This window comes from Vicugna pacos, chromosome 17 (assembly GCF_048564905.1).
Source record: "Vicugna pacos chromosome 17, VicPac4, whole genome shotgun sequence".
NCBI lineage: Eukaryota > Metazoa > Chordata > Mammalia > Artiodactyla > Camelidae > Vicugna > Vicugna pacos.
This window is the reverse complement of record NC_133003.1, coordinates 10,556,103-10,566,816: the sequence shown is the minus strand read 5'-3', so window position 1 is coordinate 10,566,816 and position 10,714 is coordinate 10,556,103. Positions and strand designations below refer to the sequence as shown.

At 52.7% G+C, this 10,714-nt stretch overlaps 1 protein-coding gene across 1 annotated transcript in view; it reads left to right on the top strand.

The window, feature by feature from the left end:
* Positions 1 to 1,913: 1,913 nt before the first annotated feature.
* The window catches only part of TRIM71 (tripartite motif containing 71), a 60,700-nt gene continuing 51,899 nt past the window's right edge, over positions 1,914 to 10,714 (top strand). The window contains exon 1 of the mRNA XM_072940936.1: positions 1,914 to 3,034. Coding sequence (XP_072797037.1) covers positions 2,171 to 3,034 — 864 coding nt within the window. The 5' untranslated portion in view covers positions 1,914 to 2,170. The remainder of the gene's footprint in view (positions 3,035 to 10,714) is intronic.

The window sequence follows — 10,714 nt, the reverse complement described above, 5'->3', positions numbered from 1 at the left end:
GCAGGCCTCCACACCAGATACCCTCTAAAGCCTGGTTTGTGGCCCTCTACACTCTCCCAAGTCAGTCTCTTTCCAGGACCGAGCGAGTGCGACTCCCAGAACCAACCGCCCAGGCAGCCTCGGGCACCACCCAGATGGCCGTGGGGCCGTCACCAGGAACCTCCCCTGAACAGCTGCCCTCTGCCCCCCACCTCCCCCCAGTAAAACTCAAAAGGAAACTGACCCCTCTGCAGATCAAAATTCAGATTTGTTTAATTTCGACTGCACACAAATGCTTGATGTTTTGGTGTTGATCACAGACATGCAGTCCCCAAAAAAACGTAAAAGGAAAAAGAAAAAAGGTGGTTATGGTGGGGAATCCAGATCTCACGGGCAGTGTATATCAGCCTCTGTAGAACCAGGATTCAGAATGAAATCTTTTTTCTTTTCTGAAATAAACGGAAGAGTCCCTCTCCATTCCTCGCTCAGAAGGTTTCAAAGGTCGTCACACTGAAGCCCGGGGGCGTTCATCTCCCCAGCGGCCTGGAGAAGGGAGGAGGTGGGAGGGAGGAGGGAGGAGGGAGGGAGCACACAAAAGCGAGCCGTGCCGTGAGGGCTAATGTTTCCTGTTTGCCTGGAACCCCCTCCCCTGTGTCCCCTCCCCCAGCCCCCTCCCAGCACTCGGGCGGAAGTGAGTTTGCTCCTTTGGAGATTAAAAGGATTCCGAATTCCGATCAGTCCCAATAACCAGCCTACTGAGAGGAGGAGGAGAAGAGGCGGCAAAGCAGAGAAAGAGGGGGGCGCGCGCGCGCACGCACCCCGAATTGGGGAGCCGTGCAAAGCCCCAGGAGGCCCGGGCGCACGGCGCGAGCATAGCCCGGTAGACGCAGCGCGGCCGGGCCACCCGAGTCTTGCTCGGTGACTCCTTTCAGAAAGAAGATGACGCGGGCGCTGGCCGGCGGCGCTGACCACGCGGCTCCCGAGCTCCCCGCGCCGGGCCGTAGCCGGTTCCACTGATTCCGGCGCGCCCGGTGGAGGCTCCGTCCCCGCGGCTAGGGATCGGAGGGGGGACCAAGCGAGGGCGAAATGGCCCGATGACAAAGGAAATGTGATCCCCCTTCGCTGCCAAGGTTTCAGAGAGGACGGACGTGAGGAGGAGGAGGGGCGCGGGGCGCGCGCGGAGCTCGGATAGCATTGCACGACGGCTCGCGCGGAGCGGGCAGCGAGTACATCTAATATCTTCCTGCCGATGAATAATTCAGGACGGCCCGCGGGGACCTGCGGCCCCGCGCTACGGCGCGGCTAAACCAGAGAAGGAGCGCGCGGGAGGCGCCCAGCCCGGGCGAGGCGGGGGCGAGAGGGCCCCGGGCCGCGTGGGGCGCGCGTGCGTGTTAAGCGCCGGCAGCGCGGCCGGGTTAGGCCGGCGCGCGGGAGACTCGAGGCGCGTGGGGCGCGCGTGCGTACTACACTCGTGCGGCCGCGGCCGGCCCCCACTAGCTGCAGCTGCGGCGGGGCCGACCGCCCTGCAGGGAGGCCGCAACGGGCCGTGCGCAAGCCCGGAGCGCCGCACGCCGGGCCACCCAGGAGCCCCTGGCCACCGCGTCATGCAGCGGGGCGGCTGGCGTCGCGCGGGGGGACACGGGCTCGGCGTCGCCCCGCTCCCGCCTTTGCTAGTTTGGGGAGCCTTCCTCTCCCAAGAAGAGACTAACTAAATCCGTTTAAAGAAAAGCCACGCACCAAATACTCGTCGAACCAAATTCTACTTCTCCCACCGGAACTGGGATTGCACAGCGGACTCGATTTTCGGGGACTCCCCACGGCTGGCGAGAAGCTAAGCTGCAGCTGCTCCAGGGAGTCCTCTGACCTCCTTGCCCCCGCTCGCCCCTCGCGTGTCGGGACTTGTTCCGGCGCTCCCGCTTCGGAAGGCACGCAGCCCCCACGTCCTACTCCGGGAGGAATCTGTGTCGCCTCTGGAGAGTGGCATTTAATGCCCGCAGTGTCGGGGTGGCAGCGCGCGGGCCGGACAAGACGAGGCCGAGCGGGCCGCGCCGCTCTGATGCGGGCTCCCGGATTGCAGGCCTAATCGATGCCTTTTTCTGAGTGAGTCGGCGGCTCCCCCACCCACCTCGTCCGCTCTCTCCTCCTCCTCCTCTTCCTCTCTGGTCTCCTCCCTCCTCGGGCCTGGTTGCAAATGGCTTCGTTCCCTGAGACCGACTTCCAGATCTGCCTGCTGTGCAAGGAGATGTGCGGCTCGCCGGCGCCGCTCTCCTCCAACTCGTCGGCGTCGTCGTCGTCCTCGCAGACGTCTACGTCGTCGGGGGGCGGCGGCGGGGGCCCCGGGGCCGCGGCGCGCCGCCTGCACGTCCTGCCCTGCCTGCACGCCTTCTGCCGCCCGTGCCTCGAGGCGCACCGACTGCCGGCGGCGGGCGGCGGCGCGCCGGGAGAGCCGCTCAAGCTGCGCTGTCCCGTGTGCGACCAGAAGGTCGTACTGGCCGAGGCGGCGGGCATGGACGCGCTGCCGTCGTCTGCCTTCCTCCTCAGCAACCTGCTCGACGCCGTGGTGGCCACAGCCGACGAGCCGCCGCCCAAGAACGGGCGGGCGGGCGCCGCGGCAGGCGCGGGCGGCCACAGTAACCACCGGCACCACGCGCACCACGCGCACCCGCGCGCGGCCGCCTCGGCGCCGCCGCCGCTCCCGCCCGCGCCGCCGCCGCCCGCGCCTCCCCGCTCAGCCCCCGGCGGCCCTGCGGCCTCCCCGTCGGCGCTGCTGCTGCGCCGGCCCCACGGGTGCAGCTCTTGCGACGAGGGAAACGCGGCCTCGTCGCGCTGTCTCGACTGCCAAGAGCACCTGTGCGACAACTGCGTCCGCGCGCACCAGCGCGTGCGCCTCACCAAGGACCACTACATCGAGCGCGGCCCGCCCGGCCCCGCCGCCGCCGCCGCCGCCGCCGCGGCGCAGCAGCTCGGACTCGGGCCGTCCTTCCCTGGCGCGCCCTTCTCCATCCTCTCGGTCTTCCCCGAGCGCCTCGGCTTCTGCCAGCACCACGACGACGAGGTGAGTGCGGGGGCCGCGGGTCTGTTCCCCGGGGGGCCGCGTGCGGGCTCGCGGCGGCCTCCGAACCGGTTCCTAAGCCAGGGAAGTGTCCACTCCTTTCCGGATTCTTTCTTTTTCGTTTGGCTACGTGGCAGTTCTTGCCACCAAGTAGATCACGACCTGGGAAGTTTTGTATGTAGAAGATCTGGTCTCTGTGCGGGCCTCCCCGAAGGGTCCCAAAACGTGAAGTCCCCCGCTTCCGTATCTCATTTTCTGTGTGGCAAAACGGTTAGGTATGAGCCGGAAAGAGGTAGATGTGTGTCTGTGTAGACCTGGCCTCTATGTGCTAGGGTCCCTCATCTACTCCCCGACGGTTCCCGGGGCTGGAGACACCCCTTCTTCTTGATGGACTTCGACTTTCTTCATTTCTGTTTGATAAAGCGTGCAGACTATTGTTTTAGTGAGACACGGGATGGAAGCGTGTGTGTGTGTGTGTGTAGACGCAGTCTCCTTGTGCGGGTACGCTAGAGGCCTTCCAGCTTGGTGAGGGCTCTGCTTTAGGCCCCCCCACCCCCCAGGTTTGTTTGTAGAATTTGTCGACTGTTGCTTTAGGTACGGCATGAGCCAGGAAGAGATGGCCGTGTGGGTGAGTGGGTGGTTGTGGAGCGCGTGTGCGTGTGCAGACCTGGCTTCCACGTGCGCGCTTATGAGGGAGGACTGTACTTTTTGTTGGGACGCTGGTAGTCGTTGCCTCCTTGTGTTGGCTAGTAGGGCAACTACGGATCTTTGAGGGCCAAGGGGCCTTGGGTTTTCAGACCTTCTACTCCCGCGGTTCTGGAAAAAGCGTGTTTTGGCCGCCGAACTTCCCTTGTGTGGAATCGCCCTTTGGCCTCGTGGGCCCTCCGCTGCTCCCGGAGAAGCGGACTCGGGAGACCTTGCCCATTGCCCTCACCTAGCTGGGAGTCCTTGGGCCGTCCCCGGCTGCGCCGGCTTCGATCCCTACGGGAACCGGTTTCCCTGGTTGGGAGGTGTCCCCACCCCATTCAACCAGGGGCTCGACTTCCCATGGAAAACAAGCCGACCCAGCTGCAGGGGCTCGAACCCGGCGCGCAGAGTCCCAGGGCTGCATAGCAGCCTTTGGGCTTGATTTGGCTCTTTTTTGGCTGTGGAATAAAACCTTTGTTGCTTTTTTTTCACACCATGTGACTACTTTCCATCCACCGGGACACAGCGGAGGGAAGTTTTGAGGCGCACCCTCTGTTGAGGGGGTCGGTAACTTAATGCAATCTGTACCTGTAGACCGGTGAGACCTGGTGCTATGGTCTCGCCTTGGAGGGGAGCAGATTTCAAAGTCGGGGTGGGAGTTGGCTGCCTGCGAGGTGGAGCGGGCGTGCTGGTTCCGAGCGCGGCTGAGGCTTGCCCAGCGCAGCCAGCTCGGCTCCTAACCTGTTATTTGGGGAGGAGGGCGGAGCTATTGCCTGCTGGCCTTCAGCCGGCTTCTCCTATTGGAAAAAAGTTGAAATTCTAATGTACTTGTTGTGGACGCATCATTTTTTAAAAAGTTTCCTTCTAGGCATGAAACATAGGGGGTAGTTTTTTTTTTCTTCTTTCCTTTTTTAAGCTTCAAGTGAACTAACCTTCAAAGTTTTCCCACATTCATGGGTGAATGTTTCCAGAAAGTTCTTTCAAAAATGGATTGAGTCAAATACCGATCATCCGAATCCCAGGAATGGAGGAGAGAGAGCCAATTCACTGGGAAGATTAGGAGGAGGGGGAGGCGAGGGAGAGGGCGCCTTGAATCCGCCACAATTTCCCTCCTGGCAGGGGCGTTGATTGAACCCTCCCTCCCACCAGTTGAGTTTAAATGTCAGGTTTTATTTATATTCCCAGTTAAAGATCCACATACGTTTTATTTGGGCTAAAACAGTAGATGCTCAGTGTTGCCAGACTTGTAAAAGGTTTATACACTTTTTAAATTATAAAACCATTCAAACGGTATGGGAGCGGATTAAGTGAGAAGTGGCACTCCCCTCACCCTGGAAGGTACCTGGATGCCTTGAAAATCGGATTTTTTAACTTGTGCAATGCTAGATTGAAGTTGAGCAAAAGCATTAAGGGATCACATTGTTAGACGAGCTATCCTTTAGAAACGTGAAACTTGCTCAATTTTGAGCAAAAATTCTACTTCTCGTTGATTTTTTTCATTAAAGGAAGGAAACTTGGAAGTTTATTTTTAGATCTCTTTAGTGGTTCTTGAATTTGGGATGTTAGAAAATTCAGGTTTAAAGGGACAAAACAATGGGGTGAATAGAGAACTTGAAGTGTTAGGAGGTAAGTCAGAAGGTTCACCTGGGGGCCCCACCCACGGCCTCAGTTCTTTCTCTCCTTCCAAAAGCGTGACCCTTAACAGCTTTGGAATATTGTTGCTGTAAAAAAAATTTAGTTTTCTTCTGGTTGGGAAAAGAAGTCTGAGGGCACTTGGGAGGATGACCTTCCTGTCCTCTGTCTGATTGTGACGATCTGAATGCCTAAATCCACGTATCGTAAAATGTACACGTACTGTACATATAACCTACTTCAATTTTTGAAATGTGCTACTTTCCTGAGTTGCTTCCCGTCTCAACAGGCTCCATTAAATAATTCAGAGCGCCCTTGCCTTATGGGGACTGATGCTACCTGACCTTGGGAAGGGGCCCCCCAACCCTGGCTTTCCCCATTTAATTTTAGGTCGGGTGTGGGGGGCAGCTGGTAGGGTCTCTTACCGAGGACTCTCCTTGAACATCTCCCTGGGAATGGGCCCTCAGGACTGACAAGGTAGCCTGAGCCTTTGGTTTAAAACATGACTTTAAAACCTAAAAGGAGGGAGGTGAGCTTTCCAGCAAAAGGATAAGAGTTGTTTGCTCCCACTCTATATTTGGCCCATTTCAAAAACATAGTTTGGGTGGTCAGTTCCAGAGGCCTACAGGCCCCGCGGATGGACAGTTGGACGGACGGATCGGCGGGCGGGGAACTGGAGACAGGGGCCCCGGAGAGGTGGGGGGAGGCGGCGCGGGCCCAGGGGGGCACAGCGGGACTGGGCGAGGGTCTGCATCCCTTTGCGAGGTGAAGTAGAGGGTGGACGGGACTGGAGCGCGCTGCAGCAGCCGCCCAAGGTGCCCTTTAATGTTGTTACTGCAAATGGGATGTGAGCCCTGTGCTGCCTCGAGGCGACACTGGGAGCAGAAAGGGTGTGTGTTCAGGGCTGGGCGTCAGGATTCTGTACGTGGCGAGAGTTCATTCTGTAAATGGAGAGAGTGGGGTAGGAGCGTGTTCCTGTTCTCTTGTTCCCTGGACTTTGTCCCTGGAGGGAGGGGGGTGACACAGTTGCCATCTTGAGGGATACTTTGTAAACTGTCACACCAAGGGTATCAATATTGTTCCCAGTTAGGAAGGCGGTGGGGGGGGTGATTTTTCCTGAGTCTCCTAGATGGAAAATGGGGTGCAAGTATTGGTAGAATTAATTTTTGGTCCCTGCATTGGACTTAAAAAAAAAATAGAGTTCCTGGAAAGATAAGTCCTAGAATTCCAACCCAATGTGACCCTGAATATTGAGCCATTCTAGGCTTGGAGGGGGACTGTCTTTCCCCTGAACACCACTCTCAAAATCAGCCTCAAACCACTTTGAGGAAGGCGGTTTGCTGCCTAAAATAATTGGTTGTGGAATGAATTCCTGTCTTGTGATCTTACTTCGAATAAGTCAAATAAGTCACTGTAAATGACGATTGTGCTAGTGTTGGCACCAATGTTCATTTTATTCTGCACTCCCAGAGTCTAAGCTTTTCAGGCATGCATACCCAGTGGAAGTTTAAAAATGCATGTGCATGTGTTGTGTAAATTGTAAAACTTATATGCAGACTTTTTTTGGGGGGGGTAAGGACAAGAGAAAAAGTGAAGATATATGCATTCTCATTGTTTCAGCACCCCATTTTTGACCCGTTATGTAGGCTAGGTGCATGTGTGTCCGCTTTGCACATACAGCTCACCTATTCACCAGAAAACCGAACTTTCCATACCTTGGAAGTAACTGGAGATTCCTGCTCTGAACCCAGTCCAGCAGGTAGGGAGATGTTTGTAGATTGAAATCTTTTGAATTAAGAAAATGCTTGGTGAGACTATATGGGAGAGAATTGTTCATTATTGAGATGTTAGTAACTTAGCTTTACGTGTAATCTACTTGTGGGCTTTTTGAATATTCACGTTGGAGCTGAGGAATATGCTGTCCTCCATTAAAGTGCACCGAGATGGGTTTTATCAACATGGCTCCCAGGGAGGTGGGCTCTGGCTGGTTGGCCTGTGATGGAGCGCTTGCCTCCAGGCACAGCCCGGGGTCCTGAAGGGCGCTGGTAGCATTGAGGCCGAGGAAGTGTTAGCACTGTCTGGGGAGGCTTGTGACTGGTTTTCCTTCCTAAGGAGTAAACACTGGTTTGGGGCTGCGTAGACTTGCTTTTGGTCTGCAAGATCTTTATTTCCCATCTAGGGATACATATTTTGGAAACAATGAAGATATTTTAGGAAGAAAACAGGCACTTTCTCAGACTTCGTTCTTCCTGTGATAGTACTGCACACTGTTAATGATTCAGGTGTTTTCAAGTTAAATAGCTGTACATGGTATAAAGAAATCTGAAAGTGTTTGAAGACTGAGTAAAGTCCCCCTTTTCCCCCCACGTGTTCCTTCCCATTTTAGCCACTTAAAAATATTAATTTGAGAGAGCCCCTTTCAGATTTCAGGGTGCTAAAACCAGCAGTAAAACATACTTTCCTGAAGCACTGCTTAATGGAAGCAACTTTCTCCTGTCCTGTACAGTTTTGAGCAAAGCTGTTTGGCTATTTATATTCTCATTTTAAAAGCAACTTGTGCATATATGGAAAGGGAATACCTTTGGAGGAAGATAAAAATGAGGTGAAATGGTTAAAATGCTTTTTTTTGTTCACGTAGTTTGCCAGAAGAAAGGGTTTAAGTTCTTCTGATTATGAGAAATTTTAACTTCTTTGATAATCCTATAGCTGTAAAGTTTAGTCACCTCCAAGTTGTATTTCCTTTGGTGCTAACTTAAGTCACGTGAGTTGCTTTTTCTTACCCGTTCCTCACGCTGGGCTTGGTTTATTTCAGATGTATTCATTCTTTGTGAATAAAGGACCGTTTCTATGTCATTCCTTCAGGACACTTAAGGGAGAGGTTGAGAAGAGTTCTACCATGCAGGCGGTTTCAAAGTGGTGTTCCCTCCCCCCTTTTCCGCATAACACTAACAGAGTTAAAGGCTTGGCTCACTAAAGGCTGTTGTGGCCGTTTCTTGTTTTGGAAGAGAGCAGAGGAAAGATGTTGATAAAGAATTACAGTTACCTAAAGGGAGCTCCATGCCACCATTGGAGCCCACTCTGTTCCCCATTTCCTCGACCTTCCAAGCTTTGTGACTTGTAGGAGGGAGCTCGAGCCATCTTCCTCTTCCGTTGATGTGACCTCTTGCTGCTTCAATACTGAATTATTCTTCTCCCTTTGAGGTTTTTTCTGTACCCACAAACGTAGCTGACTGAAACCAGACTGACTGTTTTGATTGACAGAACTCTTGACTTTTTAACAGAAAAATTGGGAGGGGTGCGGGGCTGAGCTTTGGCTATTTACATCCGAAACTATTTGGCTTAAACCCTATTCCAGCATAATTCTTCCCCTCTTCAGATTGCCTCTCCAGCTTCCTTCATGTTTTAGATAGTTTGCTTACAGTTGGCTTTGAAGGGAGGGTGGAATGATGAGGGGGAACAGAGAGACCCCCAGCTGCTGGATTGCATCTCCCACCCACACCCAACGTGAGATTTTGGGAGATTGGTATTCAATCTGAAGACATCAGGCCAGTGTTTTGTCCTCCTTAATACAGGTTTTCTGTTACCCCCCCAGACAGTTCCTTACCTGAGCACCAGTTCCCACCCAGTGAGTCCTATTTTGAGTAAATCTGCGTGATGACCCCAGTTTAATGATCAGTGCGCCCAAGAAGTTGGTAATTTGTTCAAAACAATTTTCCACACACATGGTGGAACTGTTCTCTTTGGTGATAAAGTTACTACTAATAGGTTAGCAACCTGAAGTTGCAAATATTGAGAAGGGGATCCGTGATCATGAATAAGGGGATAATTCTTGACTGTGATTGTCAGACAGGCTTCTGCTGAGTTGCAGATCCCGTCTACATTAATGGAATTTGAATGAAGCGGAGCAGTGTGCACAGGAGTACAAAGTGGGTCAGAGTCAGTTGTGTAGACTGAGGGCGTCCCCCCAGCTCCCGCACTCTGAATTTTGAGAGTCCCTGAGAGGACCCCCCGTCCCCCCAGCCTCTGTCCTCTGTCAGCAGCTATATCCTTTAATTGTTACTTCTGGAAAGTTTTGTCGGACATTTCCTTCTAACCTTAACTGTTTCCAATTAAAAATGTGTTTTTCTCTTGATATGCCAGTGGGTTTTTGCAAACTTTCATATCTTTGATTAACTGAGATAATTACAGAAATGCTTTTGTACTAAAAAGATCTGCACGTGTAGATTTCCTACTAACTATGGGTCTGATATGACTTCTTCAGCACAGGTTTTTACAAAATGAGAATTGTGAATAGGTGACATTAGCTGTCGCGATTATGGGTTAGATAGACCACCTCTGCAGATTTTGGTCTGTGCCTTCTGCCTCTCTTTGGGATCAGTGTCAGAGGGAGAGCTTCCTGTCTTAGGATCATCTGTAAGCTTGTTCTGAATGTGTGTTGAGCAGAAAAGTGGCTATGGTAAGGAAAGTTTTAGTCGTAGTTGGGAAAATGTTTTTGTGATGTTTCTGATTAAAGATGTCTGTTTATTTAGCTTTATTTTTTACTTAAGCACTCTTAGTGTGGTTTTAGATCGAGATTCTTGCTCAGCCTTCGTTTTCTCATCTATAATAAAATAGCAGTAACACTTTGCAGGGCTGTGAGGATTCCAGTTAACCGTCATGGCAGGGTCCCACAGTAGAAGGCAGCTGTAAACACTCGTAATAGCTTTTATTAATAAACTGTTGAAGAGTATTGAAGCTGACTCCTCACCCCACCCCGCCCTCTTTCCCCAAAAGGGGGTGCTGTAGAAGAAAACTAATTGTCAGCGCTGGAAATTGTGGCTGAGCTGTGCTTCTCTGTCAGTTTGCTGTGATCTAAGTGGAAAGATGTAGTGATTGTTTCGGGTGATTCTAGGTGAACTGGAGAAACATGCATAAACTTTGTTTGACTTTAGAAAATCTGGAACTCAACTTTAACTTCTGGTTTCTAGACCATTTTAAGGTTCCAGGGCTCCCCGAGCCGAGGGGCAAAGAGGCATGAGTGTCCTTAGAGGCTACATCAGTGCCCTCAGCTTTTTTTTTTTTTTTTTAAGATGGAAGGCCAATTTCTCTGCTCACATTTTATGGGATGTATTTGAGAACCATTAATCTTTAAAGTCTTGATCTTTTTTGGAACCCTGGCCTTTCAAGGAAACGGATCAACTTGCTCAAGGGAACAGCCTGATTTCAGGGACTGGAATATTTTATAAGCTTTAATTTCACGGTGTTGTCAGGTGTGTGTTCAGGTGTCCCTGAAGAGGAAACGTCAGTTATTACAAGAAAGGCCTTAAATCATCGTGGAAAAATGGCTCCTTTACAAAGGGGGAGACAGGCTGGGGTGGTGGAAAG